Source organism: Miniopterus schreibersii, assembly GCF_964146895.1.
Source record: "Miniopterus schreibersii genome assembly, chromosome: 2".
NCBI lineage: Eukaryota > Metazoa > Chordata > Mammalia > Chiroptera > Miniopteridae > Miniopterus > Miniopterus schreibersii.
In genome coordinates, this window is record NC_138102.1 from 133,590,025 (window position 1) to 133,611,562 (window position 21,538).

A 21,538-nucleotide genomic window follows, 5' to 3' on the forward strand; every position below is an offset into this window, starting at 1 on the left:
GTGATATTGGAGCCCTATCTTAAACCATATACAAAAATGAACTCGAAATGAATCAATGACCAAAATATAAGAGCTAAAACTAAAAACTCTTAGAAGAAAACATGGGGAAAAGTCTTCATGACCTCAAATTAGGCAATGGATTGTTAGATATGATATCAAAAGCACAGGCAACAGAGAAAAAAATAGATAATTTCATTAAAATTAAAAACTGTGCTTAAAGAAATGGAAAGACAATCTAAGAATGCAGAAAAACTTTTGCAAATCAAATATGTGGTAAGACACTAGAATCTGAATATGCAAGAACTCTTACAACTAAACAATAAAGACAAACAGCCCAATTAAAAACAAGCAAATGATATGAATAGGCATTTCTCCCATGATGATACATAAATGGCCAATAAGCACATGAATGAGATGCTCAATGTCATTGGTCATTAGAGAAATGCAAATTTAACACAGTAAGATACCACTTACCTACTAGAACGGCTATAACCAAAAGATACACAATAACAAGCACTGCTAAGGATGTGAAAAAATTTGAACTCTCGTACATTAGTGGGAATAAAAAATGGTGTGGTCACTTGTGAAAATAGTTTGTCACTTCTTCAAAAAGTTATACATAGAGTAACTATATGACGCAACAATGTCACTCCTAGATATGTATCCAAGAGAAATGAAAACATATGTCTATGCAAAAACTTGTAGACAAATACTCATAGCAGGGTTACTTATTGCCAAAAAGTGGAAACAATCCAAATGCCCATCATTAATGATGAGATAAACAAAATGATATATCCATACATTGGAATATTATTCAGCTATAAAAAGAAATAAAGTACTGAAACCCTACCATATGGATGAACCTTAAAAACATCATGCTGAGTGAAAGAAGCATGACACAAAAGGACATTTATTGTATGATTCCATTTATATGAAATAAGCAGATCAAGCAAATCAATAGAGACAGAAAGTAGATTAGTGATTGCTAGGGGGTGGGGAAAGGGAGATTGGAGAATGGCTGCTAATGAATATGGGGTTTCTTTCCAAGATGAAAATATTCTGGTATTAGATGGTGGTTATTATTGTATGATTTTTAAGTATAATAAAACCATAAACTGTACACTGTAAAAGGGTGAATTTTCTGGTATATGAATTATATCTCAAAAACAAAATTAAAATCTCTAAGAAAAGCTAATAAAAGTTATTTCCTATCCAAAAGTCTAAATGTCCCTGAATCATAATCAAGACTAAATAAGGCAGGAAATTTATTTAAAAATGTAAAACATAGAATAAAAAATAAAAACACCTATTATAGCTATTATTTATTGAGCAATTACTCCCATTCTGGGGCTCTTAAGTTTTTTTGATATATTATCTCATTTAACTCCTCACAAAAACCCTAAGAGATACAGATGATGAAACTAAGGACTAAGGTGACACAGTTATTAATGAGCAGTTTTTAACCCAAGTCTGACTCTAAAGTCTGTCACTTTAACCCCTAATATGAGCATTTTAAAATCTAGGCAATCAATAAAAATATATATATATTACTGATCAATAAATTTAAGCTCAAATGGGGAGGTAGTTTATGGGTCTAATCTTTGCCAGGCTAATTAGCCACATACTAAACCAGTAAGTGTTAAGCATCTTGTTAAATAAATCTCTATTTTTAAAGAACATTTAACTTATTGTGAAAAATGCATCTAAAATAAAATAGTCCTAAATAGCAGAAACTCTAAATCCCAAATTCTCAGGTACAGACTTTAAGTGCTACAATGGTTAAGAGACAAATGCAATCTATACTTTTTATTTATATCACAAACCTAAAGCAAAGCCCACACTTTCTTACCTCACTGTTTCAGTGCTATTTTATTAGAATTAGTACACAAATTCCACTTTTAGATAAAACATAACTCATTTATTTAAATATTTTTAAATTAAGGTCAAGTTGCAAAAAGTGTTACAAGCCCAACTTTAAAGGGAGTCATTCTGTAATAAATCTGAAAGAATATAATGTTATCAATACTTATGTCGAAATTACTTCTATCTAGACATCAGTTAACTTTTCAAATTATCACACACTTAAAAGTTTAAAATAGAATACACAATTAAGATTTATATGTGTGCCTTCAAAGAAAATAGTGAAAATAATTTTATACTAAATCTCACAATGAATTAATGAAAGACGCCAATTCAACAGGGAAGCTCCAACATGAAAATACTAATTAACCCAGGTGCAAAAGAAGACTCAATGTTTCCTGGCTGAAAAGTTGATATATCACTACTCTCTTTTTATAGATGAGGAAACTAAAATTTGAAAAAGAACTAATCTGAAGGTCACCCGGTATAGAAAACCTAAGTTCACAGGGTCTGCAATCAAGCCATATATTTAAATCAAAACTCTATAGGGAATAGCTGAATAGGTCCTTAGGTAAAGAAATCACATTTTGTTTTATAATCCTGTTAACAACTTACAAATAGCACAAAAGAAAACAAACAAAATCCAGTCCTAGATAAATTTCTCAAAATACGACAAAAGAACATTAATTCTAAAATGTGTTAAAAATACTAGGTCTAAAATTTAAAATATAATGCAGAGAAACATTTTAGGATAAAATATTCCCAACAATATCTTTCCTTACAAAATAATGCTACTACTACTTACTAGGTTGCTTTAGCACTGCCTTGTACTGTTATAGTCAGAATAGGTATCCAAGTTCCTCTATATTCAAATGCTGGTAGTAAAGTAACACCTCCACCAATCCCCAACATTCCTGGGTTAGCTGGTGCTGAGACAGTGCCACCTGCATTATTGTTTCCTTTTAGATAAGGGGAAGATAACAAAGATACCAATTTACTACTTCATTACAAGTCAATAATATTCAAATACTTGGTCAATTTTTTTTAAATTGTGCTATAGGAATGGATATTACACAAATAAATGCAATTTATCAATCCTACTTTGGAGATTAGTCTCCCTGTTTCCTCAAAACACCATTTCCTTTTTTTATATAAAAGGCACTAATAAGTAAAAATACAAACAAACTTTATATCTTTTGTTGATCACTTTTTATCAGAGGTGGGAATAAGGAATAAAAAGCCACTAATCAGACAGTATAAAGTGTAAGAGAAAGAAGGTCAAGGGAAACAAGATATTTATTTCCAAACTTAAATCAAGTTCACCTGTTTTGTTAAAAGAGCGCCTAAAAGACCTCCTAACACAGTAACCAAACTCTTTAAAGAGAGGCACCAAGTGAGGTTTCTTCTAAAATGAAGATTAGCATCTAAACTTTTGTTATGTGATTAGAGAAACTGAAAATGTATCAGAAGAAAAGTCATTCTAGAGAGAAATATACACAGTTGCCTCACTGAGCTCAAATTATTCTGTAAGTCTTTATTTACACATGTATAAGACATAAAATATTATAAGTGAATATAACAAAATGTTATCAAGTAGATATAATACATTTAAGTAATCCAAATTTCTCTAGTCACAGGATTTCTATAAAATATCTTCTCAGACCAGTGAATATTGTAAATTATGACAGAACATAAAAATGAAAATATGAATGAGCCTTTACCAGCTTGGTTTGCTGTAGCAGGATTTCCAGTAGGAGGGACAAGAAACAATGACTGGATGAAAGATCCCAGGGCATTCACAATATCACGAAAAACCTTGGTAGAATGTTGTTTCATATCATAGGACTGACAAAATGACCTGTAAAATAATTTTAAATGTTTCTGGGGGAAATATTTGGACATATTAAAATTTTTAGACTTTTTTACAGCAAGTAATCTTGATAAATCAGTCTCAATGCTATACTTAAAACTTCATATTTGAGTGATTTTACCAATTTAGGACAAAGATTCAGATTGAGGTTAATGTTCTTAAAAAATTACCTTGGCCATGTTAACTCAGTAAATTCGATTGATGGCAATTAACAACAAAGCTTTTTGCCACCTCCCAGTTATTTTCCATGCCCATACCCCTACGCTTCCATATACACACATTTTTTTTGTTTAGAAATCACTAATATTTGGGAATATTTAAAACTCTTCCTAGTGGCATAAATATGAACCTATACATTTAATAAAATACAGCTAAGGTTTACCTTAATAGCTGAGGCTGCACACACAGTCTGTGTATTGATTCTACTGCAACAGCTCGAAGCCACTGTGGTTTATCTGCATCCAGAAATTTCACCAGAAGTGAGAGAAAGATCTCACATTCAGTTACCTAAAAATTGTAAGATTTTTAAAGAATGTTTCTTTAAATCTAAGAATTATACATTGCATTCTTGTTCTTAGCCCTATGGACAAACCAATAGAACCTTTTAATCTTAAATAAATTAAAATCCTTAATGGGAAATGGAGAAAAAGGGAAAAGTAGTTATATATGGAAAAGCTAACAGTAAAAAAAAAAATCAGTGTCCCTCTAAAAAAAAAATCAGTTCACCCCTGGAAACTCTCAATAGTGGTCTGCTAACTCAGCTCATCTTTCATTCCTATTTTTTAGAAAGTACTCTGCACCATCACGCCATCCTCATTCCTGGCTCGTAGCATAAACTGCTGATAGGATGTGCTCTACCTCTTCAGTAATACCACAATGGTTTTCCCATGTATTCTTTTGCTGTTTAAGAAACAAAGAGGCACCCTGACCAGTGTGGCTCAGTTGGGTGTCATCCTGTGCAATGAAGGGTTGCAGGTTCCATCCCCCTGGTTGGGGGTGTGCAGGAGGCAGCCAATCAATGGTACACATTGATGTTTCTCTCTCTTTCCCCCCTCTTTTCCTCTCTCTAAAAATCAGTAAAAAAAAGAATTTTTTTTTTAAAGAAAGCAGCAATAAGCCAAGGAATGTTTAGCATGTTTTCTAGTAGGAAAATAAAATTGTACCTTCAGCAGTTGACAGGTGTAAGATATATAAAGTATTCAGTACAAGGCTTGGTACACAGTTTTGCTTTATTAAATATCAGTTATCATTACCTTTGTTAATAATATAAACCATCTCCTTTGAAAGCTGTTTGTAAATAAATAATGTTTAAAGCCCATTTCTCAATATTGTTCATTAAATGTTAGATGACTGAATGAATGAACAAAACATAACCAGTATTAGCAGAACCTCTGGGAGGTAAGAATTAACTTGACATTTGTGATCACCAGGCCAAACTAAATCTTCCTTCTACTCCAGTTATAGCAAGTTATTAGACATTTTAGCTAAGAGTGCCCTGAATAGAGTGACTATACTATGGGGCGAGACATTTCGGGAATATATAGTAGCCCTCAGAATTTTAGCCTGAAGTCTTAGCAGTTGGTAATTTCTAATGCTTTTCAGTGTTTTGAACTGGATGCTAAAAATTAGGACATAATCATGAAGATAAATTAGGAGGGATAATTAAAAACATTATCCTTAGACTGCTATGACTAGGGAAGTCATAAGGCAGAGGTTTATTTATCACTGTCCTACACGATACAGATGAAAAGCACTAGATCAGAAGTCAGAGGGCTCAGCTTCTTTATCCACCAACTTTGTGGATGACAAGCTAGGTAACCTTACAAAGGACCTACACCTTCCTGAGAAATAAAATGAGAAAAATGTAAGAATAAAAGCATACTCTAAAACAAAGTGACATGCAAATACAGAACACATTATTATTCTTTCTAAATGAAATGACCCCTTTTTAGTAAAGAACTGAAAAAAGAATCATGCTAATGACTCACAACAGCTTTAACATTAGTAGGTCCTTCAAATTCTGCTCTATCTGCTTTAGAATGGAAGTGGAATATACAAGTGGTGATAGAACTGAAGGCTCATCAGTTTGGTTTTCAGGCTACAAAACAAAGGCTCTCAGAACACATCAGGTATCACAGCCAAACGAATTACTAATGCTATAAAATTTGAAGAGTTTATCATTTTTTCTCCTATGAGAGAGTTGCTCCAATACAAATCAAATCAAATCAGTGACTCAATTTATACTATATCCACTAAAATACTGTGATTTGGGTAGAGAGAAGAGCCTCTCTCATGAGGTCTGGAACTTTGCTCTCCCTTCCTTCCCCCTTCCCAAGTGTGAAAGTCTGATCAGGGGACTACTGTTGAGGAAACTGAACTTTTCCCAAGAGCATCAATGGAAGGTTTCTATTTTGAACCTGTTAAGCCTTCCCTCCAAGAGGTGGCAGTCGCAGGGAAGCAGGTATTAAGATTAGTACCTATGGCTTAAGTCCAAGTGTGGCAAGAAGATATTTCATGAACTTCATTACACTAGCATGAGGTAATGGATGGTTCTGAATTCTTATAGGCCTTTGGTACAGGATAACAGTGAAGAGATAACTGATGCTTAAGACGAATCAGAGTCATCCTGGTGGAAATACTAACAGATGTCTAATAAGGAACATGGAGATGACTGTTGGCTTAGGAGACGATGAAGAAAGTAAGTTAGAATATTTAAATGCAGGAGTCATAGAATTATCAGTGATAAGATCCTCTGTTAGAAATGTATGTGAAGTAGAAAATTAAGTTGGACAAGTCAATTGAGCTCATTCTTTTTTCTTTTTTTTTTAATATATCTTTATTGATTTCAGAGAGAAGAAGGGAGAGAGAGAGAAACATCAATGATGAGAGAGTCGTCACTGATCGGCTGCCTCCTGCACGCCCCCGACTGGAGATCAAGCCCGCAACCCGGGCATGTGCCCTGACCGGGAATCGAACCCTGATCTTCTTGATCCTATGTCGATGCTCAACCGCTGAGCCACGCCCGGCCGGGCTATTCAATCCTTTTTAAAAGCAGTAAGTCAAAGGCAGAAGAGAGATATACTAGCTACTTATAATTAAGTTTCATAAATTCCTTAAAGATATCTTTCTTAAAGAGATATCTGGGCATGGAGCCTAAGTAATTCAGAGGGCATAGAAGAACCTAGTTCAAATGTTAGAAAGAGGAAATAATATAGTACACTTGATATGTTACACTGTACCTAAATGGGGCATTCTAATTTCCTCAGGTCAGTCTATGTACTCACATAAAAAAAGTCTGCTTAACTTAAGTAAAAAACCTAAATACACTATAACAGATCATATGCCTGCAATAACAAACAAAAATGCATATGAAAATCAGCACTTACCAAAAGACTGTAAAACTGCTTAATCAGAACAGATACAACTCTCAGCAAACGCATGCAGATAGGAAAATATGGTTTTTCAACTGGTGCTGGAGAAGATGAAGTGTTGGAACCTTGTCTGAACTTTATATTTGGAGAAAAGAGCTTTATCACAAGAGGACATACTCTTTCTTTTAGGAGGAAACTAAATTCCTGGTGCTATTTTCAAAAAAATAAATAAATAAAAAAGGAAGAACAAAAAACAACTTAGTTTGTACTTAACGCTAAAAGTCTCACTAGTAAATAAAACTTCTTAATAATCTGTATGAGTAATATAGCTTTATTATAAGTTTATGTAGTTTATTATTTTACTGTTTACAAACAATTCTGAAATTAATGTTGCTCTTTGAGAGTGTAATATCAACATGAGAATCAATATTTCAGTAAGTTTTTAAAAAGGAATCTAAATGAAAAACAAACATTTAATGATTTTGGAATTAAGTCATGTTTATTGCTAGGAATTTTAATTTTAGTAGAACCCTAGCAATTAAAAGCTTAAAGAACAGAAAAAAATAGATTACACAAATTCAAACAAATAAAAAATTTAAAATAGCTAAGGAGACAAACCTTGATTAATAAAGTAAATATAGTAAGTTATACAATTTATTGATTCTTTTGTGCCAAGATAATTCCATTCATGCATAAATGTATTAATTAATATAATATTTTGTTCTTCTTAGATTGCTTAAACAGAATGAAAGCTAATAAAAAAATACAATGACAAACACACATTTTTTTTAAACTTAGAAAATCTTGCAAAGAATTCTTAAATTTACTTACAGTAATTGTATATTATGCAGAAAATCTCCCTTAACCTATTAATTCCTCGAAAAAGTAGTCCCATTTTACTGACAATATAAGGTCCAGTCAACATTTAATGTCTAACCTCAAATACAGATTTTGTTTTAATCATTCAAATACCATTAAGGCTAAGAACAAAGACACAATCATAAATATCATCCAATCTAATCCTTTAATCTTACAAAAAAAAGGAACAAGGCACAGAGCAGTTTATTTGTTCAGATGTGAGGGAGAAACATCGATCAGTTGTCTCCTGCACACACCCTGACTGGGGATCGAACGCACAACCTTGGTATGTGTCCTGACAGGGAATCAAACCGGAGACCCTTCGGTGCATGGGATGAACAACAAAATGAGCCACACCAGCCAGGGCAACTACTACTTTTTTCCACTTAAATTATCTAAAAGTAGTTCTGGCTGGGTTGCTCAGTTGGTTAGAGCATCGTCCAGTACACGGAAAGGTTGCAGGATCAATTCCCAGCCAGGGCATATACCTACACTGCAGGTTCAGTTCCTGTCAGGGTACATACAGGAGGCAACCAATCGAATGTTTCTTTCTCACATCAATGTTTTTTTTTCTCTCTCTCTCTCTGAAATCAATAAAAACTTATCCTCAGGTGAGGATCAAAAGAAATTATCTAAAAGCACATAGCTACATATAACAAGTAAAAATCAGTAACAATTTCTTTCAGTTTTAAATATTATAAAAATAGCTCACATACCACATTCTCTCATACACTCATTGACTGAGAAATGCTTGACTAGAGAGTCTCCTGGGATTCCTTCTAATGTTAAAATTTCAAGATGCTAGGGCACTACGAAAATGTAAGATAACACTAAATTATTATAAGTCTAAAGTCTAAGGCTATATCTCTTCACATTTTCATGTGGGGAAAAAAATACATGTTGCTTTCTTGAAAAGTATCTGTGAAAAAATTAAAGATTAATTTTGTTGCAAGATACTACAAATGGCTTACTTGTAAAAACACTTGTGGAAAATCATTCAGGACTGACTCAAGTAATTCAAGGCCGAATGTTCGAGTCATTTCTGTCATGCCTACAAGCCAGTAAGGGGCATCAGCATTAACCAACTGACAAAGGTCCTGGGAAAATAAGTCAAACAATAAATATAAAATAAATACAACATTCATATGCTGGAATAAAAGATGTTTTTCAAAACTCAGTTAATAAAATTTTAAAAAATTATATCTTCTTATATAGTAGTTTTTATTCCTTAGAAACTGAGCATTGGTAATTCAAATTTTGACAAATTGTGCACTTGATTATATAAACTTTTAAAGAATCATGTAAATATCGACAATATACAGAATACACAGATAAGTGGCTACTCTGACGTTCTTTTAATGAAAATCCACTTAAAATAACCTTTTAATCAAAATTAATAAAATTTTCAGTACAGATAAATTTTATTTTATTTTTTAATTTTTTTGGTAGAAAAGCAAGCAAGAATTTATTGACCGCAGGAAGGGCAAAGAAGAAGTAACAGGAGAGCCTAGGCTGGGCTGCTTTGACACTACTACTTTTGACACTTTAAAATTTGACAATTTAAAAAATTGATACTTGAAAAAATAATTCAGACATATAAAATTCCAAAATATAAAATTCAAAATTATATATGATAATAAAAAATATTTTTATTAACTGAAATACCTGGAAAAGCATATATGCATCTTTTGCACAAGGCTTGAGAGTACTGACAGATCTTCTGTTACTATTTGCTTGAACCAGTGCTGGTTGTTCTATAATATCTGCAATCAAAATAAGATAAGTTTTAGGAGTTCATAATGATCTTTATATAAATCAAATACTGCATACTATTTAAAAGGTATGTTTAAAATAAATACTTGTTTATAGAATTATAAACTTTAATTATAAGTTCAGAATATGCCTCCAAAATGGAAAAAAAAAAATTGCTAATCTATGTTTATACAAAACACCATAAATATCATTGTTCACTGCCTTACATTCATTTTAGTAATTCAGTATCTTTACCCACACATTTGATTTTCCAAGTCTCCCATTATCCAGACCCTTGATTTCATGGATTTAAAATTCATCTGATCTTTAAATGTGCCTTTAAATATCAAACAAACATATTATGCTACGTGACATAAGCCAGGCAGAAAAAGACAAATATCACATGATCTCACTTATATGTGGAATCTAAAGAACATAATAAACTGATGAACAAAATAAGATTCAGTAACATGGAAGCATGAATCAGACTGATGAATCTCAGAGGGAAGGGGGGGGTGAGTGGGGAGAGATTAACTAAAGGATCCATATGCATATATATGCATAAACCATGGACACAAGCAATACTGTGGTGAAGGCTTGGGTAGGGGAGTGGATGCAGGGGGGGAAGGGGTCAATGTAGAAAAAAGGGGACATCTGTAATATTTTGAACAATAAATAAAAAACAAACAAAAAAATATGTATCAAGCATATAAAAGTTTACCACCATAGTTAATTCCTGTATCATTTTACCATCTTCAAGAAAATTAAATGCTTGATCTGCCAAAATTACTATGTCAGTTATATTAACTAGCAAAGAGTCAGCTAGATCGGTGCTTCCCAACTCAGCACTTCTTTGAATACTAATAAAATACTATTTACTGTAAATTAAGAGAGCCTGTTCTGAATAAATATTGACTTAATGACTACTTGAAAAGAAAGAGGTTCTAAGTATGTTTTACCTTATTAGAAAGTATTAAATGAGAGAGCAGTCTTTAGTGACACAAAGCTAAAACTGCCAATATAGGAATTATATTGATATTATGAATATATAAGACATTCAAATTGGAGAACTGCCCTGTTTTATCCTGTATGTTTAAATTCCTAATATTTCAAACTGTTAGAATTACAACTGCATTTCCAATAGGAAAAATGCAGAAAATCAATATACCAAAGTCAGTGGAAATATTCTAATAAACCAACAGTTTCAGAATACCTGAAACTAAATGTGAAAAATCTGACCAACGGTTAATTTCGAGGGAAGTGAAGTAATTACTAGAGTAGAAGCCTTACCAGTGCTTACTAGTATTGATATGAAAGACTCCATGATATCAAAAGTTAAAAAAAAATGATATAAAGGAAAAAGTAGTTTAATCTTTTGTTTCCTGGCTATATAAAGCAGAAAGATTGCTTGATGGTAGCACCTTATGATCTTTTCAACTAACCATAAAAAAAATAATATGATTTTCATCTAATAAGGATAATAAATAAAAAACATAGTTTCTATAGTTAAAAATTATCAAATTATAAAAACAGTAACAAATAGGTTATCTGCCAGCTCTCTGAAAGGACATGATTGTAAGTTTTTAGGAAATTTCTAAATTACAAAAAAGAAGTCAAAAATTACAATAAAGATATCTGATGAAAATAGAGAAAAATTAACCTTTACATTATATAAAATATTCCTTATTAACATATTAATAGGCAGAGGCAAAAATTCGAATGAGGGAAGCCCACTCCTGGGAATTTACACTAAAGAAATAATTGAGCCCTAGCTGGTATGGCACAGTGTTTAGAACACTGGCCCTTGGACTGAAGGGTCTCAGGTACCATTCTGGTCAAGGGCACTTACCTCAGTTGCAGGCTCGATCCCCGGCCTCAGTCGGGCATACATGCAGGAGGCAACCAATAGATATGTCTATCTCACATTGATGTTTCTCTCTTTCTCTCTCTCTTTCTCACTCTCTCCCCTTCCCTTCTACTCTCTCTGAAAAGCAATGGGAAAAATATCCTCAGGTAATAATTAAAAAAAAAAGAATTATTCAAATGGAAAAAAAATATATAGGAAGACACTCAAAACAATACCAAAACATCAAAGACAATGTAAATGTACAATAGGATACTAGTTTATTAAATTACAGAGTAACAACAAAATATAATGCAGCCATTAAAATTACAAAAATGAAAAAGTAACATGAAAAATACATATAATGTCATGTTTGGCTAGAAATATATATAATGCTATATTTGGTATAAAATGTGAAATTTTGTTTATTATGAAATTATGTACATATTAGAAATATAAATGAAAACAAAGAGTTGATTTCTAGGGTGATAAAAGTGTGGGAGATTTATTTTTTGATTTGCCATTATCAATATATTAATGTTGCTAACATAAATATAGTTTTTAAAGTATTCTCGTTTTTAGGTAGCCTATGTTCACAGGAAAAAGGTTGAAAATCAATAAAAGAGAAATCATGGATATAAGAATCACCCAATGTCAACAAAAAGCTTTTGTCACTTTACCTCTGTGTCGTTCATCTTCAGCGACCATCCTCTCAAAAACAACAGTAACAACTTGTCGGACTGTAGCAGCAGCTGTATTATTGGTTATATTATCTTTTGTGAAATGTAGTCGAAAACAAAGAACAATTGCCTAAAAAAAACAATTTTCATTTAATGTGAAACAAGACTGAAGAACGTCACTATAATATTTTATCTTATGTAACCCCAAATTAAATAATTTATGGTTGGCTGTCTCAATCACAGATACTAAAAGTCCTACCCTTCCATACAAAAAAACTACAAAAATCCTTGTTTTTTGAAATAATTCAAACTGTTAGTAAATATAGAACCACATAAGCTTAGCTAAGGTTATGAGAAATACACCTTTTATAATTTGGTTCTTTTTAAAAAAATGTCTTTATTGAATTCAGAGAGGAAGGGAGAGGAGGAGAGTGAGTTGAAACATCAGTGATGAGAGAGGAGTCATTGATCGGCTGCCTCCCACACGCCCCTGACTGGGGATCGAGCCTGCAACCCAGGCATGTGCCCTGACCAGGATTCAAACTGCAATCTCAACCACTGAGCCATGCCTAACTGGGCTGATGTGGTTCTTTTAACACGTATATGATAATATGCTGTGCTTTATTACACCAGAATGACTTGCTTTGCAAATAACAAGTAATCAAAGTTTGTTGTATCACTAAATCATCTGGAAAAATACTATATAAACTTGTTAAGCATATAAATAAAGTTATAATTTTTAAAAGCAATCTTTTTTTTTAGTATGTTTTTATTGATTTCAGAGAGGGGGAGGGAGAGGAAGAGATAGAAACATCAATGACGAGAGAGAGTCACTGATTGGACACCTGCATGCCACCTACTGGGGATTGAGCCCTCAATCCCAGCATGTGCCCCGACCAGGAATCAAACCTTGACCTCATGGGTTGACACGTAACCACTGAGCCACCCAGGCCGGCAGTCATTCTTTTTAAAACCAACTTCATTAAACTGTAATTTGTATACAATAAACTGTATGTATCCCTTCTAAAATTTATATATGAGTTCTAACTCTATTCACCCATTAAACTACTACTACAATTGGGATACAAGAAATTTCCATTACCCTAAAAGTTTCCTTGTGCTCTTTTACCGTCCACTTTTCTCTCTGCCCTTAGCTCCAGGCAGCCACCCATCTGCCTTTTTTCACTATAGATCAGCTGGCATTTTCTACAAATAGAATCATTCAGTATGTGCGCTTTTGTGTCTGGTTTCTTTCACTTGTAATACTTGTGATATTCATCCATGTTGTTCTGTGTATCAGTAGTTTGTACTTTATTTATTCTTTTTTTTTTAATCCTCACCCAAGGACATTTTTGACTGATTTTGAGGGGAGGAAGGGAGGGAGGGAGGTTGCTTCCTGCATGCACCCCAACCTGGGATCAAACCTGCAACCAAAGTATGTGCCCTTACTGGGATTCAGACCTGCAACTTTTCGGTGTACGGGACAATGCTCCTACCAACTGAGCCACATCAGCCAGAGCTGTACTTTTTTATTCTTGAGTAGTACTCCATGGCATGGGTTTATCCATTCACCTGCTAATGGACATTTGAAATGTCTCCAGTTTTGAGCTATTGTGAATAAAGCTGCTATGAACATTGATATACAAGTCTCTGTGAGGACACGTTTTTATTTACCCTGGTTAAATAAATACCTAGAAGTGAAACGGCTGGGTCATATGGTAAGTATTAAACTTTTTAAGAAACTGCTAGTTTTCCAAAATGGCTTTATAATTTTATATTCCCTCCAGCAGTATGAGTAAGTTCAGAACTATTCCACATCCTCAGCACTTGATATAGTCAGTCTTTTTAAATTTTAGCTATTCTATGGATGTGTAATGATATGTCCTTATCGTTTTAATTTGCCCTGATACCTGTTCATGCTGAGCCAATTTCCATGTATTCATTAGCCATTTGAATATCTTATATTGTGAAGTTTCTGTTAAAATCATTTGTCCACTTTTATTGGGTTGTTTGTCTTACAAATGAGTTGTAAGAATTTTTTTATAAACTCTAGATAGGTAAGACTCTTGTCATATTTTTTAATACTTTCCCCCATTCTGTGGCTTCTTTTATGATGCATGGATTTTTTGCCCTACCTAAGAAATGTCTGTCTATTCATGGTAGATTTTCTTCTATGTGTTCTTCTAGAAGTTTCACAGTTTTAAAAGAAACATTTTTGGCCATGGCCAGTGTGGCTCAGTTGGTTGAGTGTCTGTCATCCTGTGCTCAGAAAGGCCGCCAGTTCAATTCGGTTCGAGTTCAGTTCAATTCCAGTCAGGGGCACATGCCAGGGTTGTGGGCTCAATCCCCAGCTGGGGGCGTGCAGGAGCAGCCAATCAGTGATGACTCTCTCGTCACTGATGCTTCTCTCTCTCCCCCTCTCCCTGAAATCAATAAAGATATATTTAAAAAAAAAAAATCAATAAAAACAAACAAAAAATATTTTTTAAGAAAAACAAGATAGTTTAAATTCTATACCTTATCATATTATGTTAAAAGTTGTTAGGAAAAAATTAAGGCTTTATACCACTATTACTCTTTACATTTCAAATGCATAGAAGCTTTCATATTACTCAATTTTGCATTATTTCTTTATACTTAATTTTTATCCCAAAATATTAATTTCCAAATTCACCACATATTAAAATTAATCTTATATTTATTTATAAAACTATAATCAGTTCTTACTGCTTTGGTAGATCAAATAATAATCCTTTATAAAATTTAAAAATATATATAACAGAACAATAATTTGATGGCTAGAGACCAAGAGGAACTACATGCAACAAAAGTATATATCGGGTAGGGCAAAAGTAAGTTTACAGTTGTTCATATGGAAAATAATAAAATCAATAAACAATAATATAAGAATAAACTCTGTGTTTTGCATTCTTACAACTGTAAACCTACTTTTGCCCAACCCTGTATAAAAAATACATAAAATAGCCCTAGCCTGTTTGGCTCAGCGGTTAGAGCGTCAGCTCGAAAACTGAAGGGTCTCAGGTTCAATTCTAGTCAAGGGCACATACCTAGGTTGCAGGCTCAATCCCTAGCGCCAGTTGGGGCAAGCGCAGGAGGCAACCAATCGATTTGTCTTTCTCACATTGATGTTTTTCTCTCTCTCTCCCTCTCTCTTCCACTCTCTCTGAAAAGCAATGGAAAAAATATCCTTCAGTGAAGATTTAAAAAAAAACCATAAACTATTTTATATAAGGCAGGTATGAAGTTAAAAGAATAAGCTATTTACAATTAAATAAAATTTAATTATGACCTAAGAACATCGAAAAATAAGTAGAAAAGATAGACATACTCCCTAGAGATAGTATATACAGCCTAATCTGACAGGATACTTTTCTACTTCATAAGCCATCCATCCTTAAAGGCATGCTAATTATAATAGAACTGTTAGTAAAAGTCCAACAAATCCCTTAAACAATAAACGATTAATTAAAGGCTGTTCTTTATTTTACTCTCTGGACTTTCTGTTCTTTAGAAATATTTCATAATTTAAAAAAACCTTTTAAAGAGTGAAATAAATAATAAAGTAGCTATTATATATTCCAAAGAGGGTGAGAGTAGTAAAGAACAAGAAGTACCTATCGTACATGCAGCCTTATCTAGTATAAATGCCAAAAGGACACTTTTCCAGCTACTCAGTGGACAGGTTAAACTACCTGCTTACCTATCGTGTGAAATTATTTTCAAAAGGGGGTAAGGGAGAGCTATCAGAGGGAATATTCAAAGCATTTGTAGAGAATACTGATACCTCAAAATACATTTTCTTCTCTTACTTTCTCCTTCCTCTGTTCTTATTCCTCTGCTACTTCTCTTTTTCCATTTCCTATTCATAACTAACCCTGTCAGCTACACCCAAAGGCCTTTGTTTCATTCATCACCCTAACCTGATTTCAACTCTAAGGCACTGGTGGTTTTTAACCTGCAATGTCCATTATCACAATAGCTACAGGGAAGTTACCTTTGAGCCCAATCAGGCTTTTCTCTTTCAGCCAGCTTATTCAAATACCATCTCAACACACTTATGACCTTTGCCAAACAGGTTTCCTACCTTAGAGAGTGCCTCGTCATGAACTACTGTATTGGTTGTTAAAAGAACAAGAACTGTCTGAAGTAGCTTAAGTTCTTCAAGACTATTTTCCATTAGCTGCCAAAGCATGTTAATAATATTTCCAGCTGCAGTCTGTAAAATAATTATTTTAATTATTGTCAACAAATAAAATATAAGTGCTTAAGCCCCTAAATAAGGAAGGCATACAAATATTACCTTGCCTGGAAAGATTTTCTTGATTATAATGACAAAACCCATGTTTCTAGATATATAGATCCAAACATATGTCTCAACTAACTTGAGACTTACAAGCAATTAAATTTATTTTCAAAAAATGAATTTCTTTAAAATATACCATTTGAATATTTGCAAATAACAGCATGCAGTTCTGAAATACCTAGTCAAAATCAAGCTCATATCTACAATATTTCATTTGGACAATGATGAATATAAACATATGCAAATTACCTATGTGTCTGTTACTGTTGTTTATTTTCATTTCATCTATGTTATAGAAAAAACAAAATTCAACTTAAATTAACAACATATTTATAACCTCAATTATTTTTTTATTCTGATGTTGTTTAGAATGCTATACTAAAGGCAAAAGAATTAACCACTTCTATTAAAGTACTTTATGAATACAAAGTTATGGTTAACAGCATTACATTTAAAAACAGGATGCCGATTCATAATGATGAAATGTTTTTCCTTGTTTTATCATAAGATTAGATATAAACAGTACACTCAATTAATGAACAACAAATTATCACTTCAAATAATCTAGGAAACAGTTATGATTTTCCTTCCTACCTTTAAGAAAAATTTTATGACTTATATTCTCTTCAATGATATTGAAAACTTGCTTGGTTCTCAAAATTATCATCTATATTACTGAACTGTAACTACTTATATTATAAATGACTTGAAAAATGCACTTTGTCTTTATTCATTATTTATGAATGCTTAATAATGAAATAATTTGCTAATCTTTAAAATTAAGCCACGTCTTTCAAGTACATTGCCAATCACAAAACTGTTTTAAATTAAATATCAGGTATGTTTCATTCTCCCCTTATGAAAACTCCTGATTTAATTGTTAGGTGCATAGTTCATATAAAATGTTCACATTACCTCAGACACAACTTCATGTGACATGAGTCTCTGAATGGCGGCCAGACACAGCTGAGTGATCTTCGGTTCCTTGGTTCCACAACCCATTAGAAAAGGCTGAACAACCTCTGAGCTGTTCTCTTTCAATGCTTTATTTAGAACACATATAAAGTAAGTTATTAAATCTAATTCATAAGTAGCAATACATTTTTATTTAATTACGATCAATAATGACAATTTTTAAATCCTTTATGTAAAATAAACACAAAAATGAAAATCAAGTATAAGAGTTAAAATACTTCAAATAGATGCTACAAACTCGTATCTAAACTACATCCCTTAAGTACAGCTTTGCCATGCCTTTCTCCTGATACTCTATCCTTTGGCTCTTCTGCTGCTATACTCTTTAAGGTCATCTTCTCAGTTCTATCCTGCCTCAATAGTGTAGAAGGGAAAACATGAATAAAAATTCATATTACAGAGCAGAAGTAACTTAAAATACCATACACATCATCCCACCATACTTCTGAATGTTAGAAACTCTCTATAATTATATTATATGCCTTGCATTTACAAAGCCCTAATTTCTTCAAGAAATAAGCTCATTAAAAACAGTAACATTACTCCTCTTATTAATGAAACATTACTTCAAATTGGATGAGTATGCTGTAATTCCAAATCTTAATTTAACTCCTTCTACCAACCCAATTCCTTCAGAAGTTTTAAAGTGGCAACAAAAATGTAAAAGGTTAGAAAATGCATCAACTGAATTACGTATAATTCAATTTATAAAATGAAATTAAATAAATACACACTGAATGGCTACACAAAGATGAATAAGACAGGTTTGTCATCCTTGGGGAATGTGGATAAATAACGTGAAATTCTGTATTAAGAGCACATTAGATATATGTGGTTGGTATATGCTTTTAAGGGTACTATACACATCAATTATTTTTTGAGGTAAGACTTGTAATAAAGACATACCAATCTGAATTTTAATAAGTTTTGCAAAAAGAAATTGTGAGAAAGTCATCCAGAATAACCATTATAAGGAGAAAACCAACGTTAACATGAATTTTATCGTTTAAACCCCTACATTTCTGCTCCCAAAGCTCCTTTTGTGGTATGGTAAGTAAAGACTACAATTTCTTACACTCTGCTCTATAAAGCCCCTCAGTGATTAGTGAGCTAGAACTGCTGAGAGATGGCAAATATGCCTTGCGAAGAGCAGTTTCCAAAAGGGCTCCCTTGCCTTACTTCCTTGCTTGCTTTGTGTATAAAGGTTTTGATTCAAATCCAGAGACATACATATTCCGTAACAATGTTTCAAAATATTTATATGAATTCTTAAAAGATGACAATAAAGCTCTGAAGCAGTAAATATCCTGCCATATATGAGGCTACACCTAACTCTGCTGAACATTTCTAATTATTAAATGTTGTTCAGGCAAATAAAATTTCAATAGTAACAAGTTGCACTTATAATTTTTATGATGTTAACATGTGTCTCTCATTTGAGTATCACAATAATCAAATAGAGTTTATAAGGGCATGACCTGGCCCAAGCAACAAGTAAGTATGTGGTATAGGCAGAATTTGAAAATCTGTCTTCTAACACCTGGTTCACTATTTTCCCCACAACATTATGTTGCCACTCTTTAAAGCAAACAGTACTTAATACAAATGGAAGGAAAGGAGTTAAAAGAATCTAAGAAGAACCAATGATTTGCACTTTAAAGTTGTGTGCCTCAACTCTTCAGATAAATGAAGGAAAGGGATCCTCTCTTCATAGGAAAAACAATGTACTTTCATAGACTTGCTAATGACAATGATTTTAAGGCACAACCATAATATCACAAGAAAGAAAATCAGTGCCATTTAAACTATGATACAGTGCTTACTAGTCACTCAAATTTTTCCTTACAAATTCATCCTCTAGGCCATCAAGAGCACTGAAGATGCCTCATTTTTTGAAAGAGTACTTCACTACTATCTCAGATCTTTTAAACCAATGACACCCATGTTTTGATGCTGGTGCTTTTTTCACTTACCATAATACATTAACAGAAAGTTTCTGTACAATAACTAAGGTGACATTTTAAAAAACAATTAAACTTAATGTGGTATCAGCAATGCACATAACAGATGTGTTAATAAGAACTGTAAGTAAGTTCACACATGCCCTGAAAAAAAAACACACCAACTACAACACTACCTGGCCCACAGTGATTCTTAGATGCCATCAACTGTATGGTTCATACCAATCTGGGGAGTATTAAAATGTGAAAAAGCTGTGCATCTTCGAATGAATAAAATAAGGTGAGTTATAATGAAATGATATACACATGTCATCAATTAACCAGGTCTATCAAGCTGAGATAAACTTAAGATAGTAATAAAAATAATTTTTTAAAAACTTCATTTTAATGTAACTCAAAGGAATCAAGCATCTACCTCTTGTCTCCTTCCCACTTTTTTCCCTTCCAGTTTATATGAGAATATAATGGTCGAAAGGGAAGTTTCTGTTTTATACAGAATAGATGATCAACAAAAAAAAAACCCTATTGATCTATTCTGTCTCTTGATGTATAATGTGAAAAACAAAACATATCCCACATATCCAGATCACAATGCAGTAAGATAATGATCACCAGGGAAAAAAAGCTACTGATTTTTTTTCTTCTTTTAAAAAAGTGACAGATGACCTAAGAAGCAGAAATTAATCTTACTATTCTATATGAGAGATAATTGCTTTCCTTTTATGTACAATAATTTGAATGTCTTACTATTTAAGTGTAGTTTTATATAAAAACTTTATTGCTATAGTCCCCGGAAATCACATGGGAAAAAGGCTGTACAATATAAAGAACATCTATCTTACTTTAACCATTTATTTATTAGTCCAGGAAAAAATGAAAAGGTCAACTCTTTTTGACCAAAATTCTCTATTTCAATTTCCATTAATATTTATTCGAATAGCTTTTGGGGGTTTAAAAAAAGATTATTTTCTACCTAAGTCTCTTAATAAGCATAATTCTTTTAATAGAATAACACTGCGTGTTTAATAAATATATTTTATTTCCAAATTTTGTAACTGTGAGATCAAATGATGCACTTTCACACACCTGAAAGAGGTCCAGCAGGTCCCCATATCCTAGGGGTTTCCTTGCTCTGAGAGTTTCACTGCATAATTGCAGTTTTTATCCTGGAAGAAAAGAATTAAACTAGGATACCCCACTATGAATCACATTAACAGGGGCTAAATAAAAGTTTTATTATGATAAATTTTAATGGTCATTAAATAACAAATTATAATTCTTATGAAAGAAATAAAATGTGATGTGGAAACAATTGCTATCCTCAAACCCCTTAATATGTACTTAGGGAAAAGACTGATATTCCTAACATTAAAAAAAAATTTTAATCGTTCAAAAGGTCTGAAAATGTTTTAAATAATTCAAAAATTGAAGGACAAATAAAAGTATGGGCAGTTTCATATTAGAAGTACATTACTGAAAGGGAAGGATTATTGAGCAAATGATGTAGGTACATTTAGTAATTTTGCAAAATAAAATAAAATCTAGGTCATCATGCCATCCCATATGTTATTAAGAAAAAGTCAAACTGCAGGAAAACTAGAAAAAAATAAAAACTGACTATCAACTATGTGGTAAGAGAAGGGCTTCCTAAGTGGAGAGCTACAAATCATAAAATTAAGTTATGTAATAATAAAAAGGATCTAGGTAAAAAATTAAAAGGTAAATGACTTGCAGAAAACATGATATACACATGATGGGAATTTAATAGTTTTGCTATATAAACAGCTCAAAGAATTTGATAAAAAAGACACAAAAACTCAAATAAATATAAAATATAAAATAATTTAATATATTCAGAGAAAAATTTTCAACATTAAAAAGAAATGTCAATTAAAATGAGAAGTCATTTACCTGTTCAATTACCAGAAAGATTTTAAAAAAATAATAATCTGGCAAGAATGTTTTAAAAATACACTCACATATTGGTAGTAAAGGCATAAAGTTTTATCTTTTCAGAAAGCAGTGTGGTGACAAATTCCAAGAA

The 21,538-nt window shown here is 32.5% G+C and overlaps 1 protein-coding gene across 6 annotated transcripts in view; it reads right to left on the bottom strand.

The window, feature by feature from the left end:
* MON2 (MON2 homolog, regulator of endosome-to-Golgi trafficking) overlaps positions 1–21,538 on the bottom strand; it is a 90,290-nt gene that overhangs the window by 50,934 nt on the left and 17,818 nt on the right. For 3 of the 6 annotated variants that reach the window (XR_013998250.1, XM_081129435.1, XM_081129434.1), the window contains exons 3-11: positions 17,474–17,601; positions 16,340–16,471; positions 12,235–12,364; positions 9,625–9,722; positions 8,931–9,056; positions 7,117–7,311; positions 4,113–4,237; positions 3,582–3,718; positions 2,666–2,819 (exon numbers count right to left, since the gene is read on the bottom strand). Coding sequence is in view for 5 of the 6 variants with exons in the window: in XM_081129435.1 (XP_080985561.1) it covers positions 2,666–2,819; positions 3,582–3,718; positions 4,113–4,237; positions 7,117–7,311; positions 8,931–9,056; positions 9,625–9,722; positions 12,235–12,364; positions 16,340–16,471; positions 17,474–17,601 (1,225 nt within the window). In the remaining variant the exon portion in view is untranslated. Of the gene's footprint in view, positions 1–2,665; positions 2,820–3,581; positions 3,719–4,112; positions 4,238–7,116; positions 7,312–8,930; positions 9,057–9,624; positions 9,723–12,234; positions 12,365–16,339; positions 16,472–16,807; positions 16,844–17,473; positions 17,602–20,580; positions 20,661–21,538 lie in introns of those variants that run through there. The other 3 variants (XM_081129437.1, XM_081129438.1, XM_081129436.1) reach the window with 3 other exon arrangements.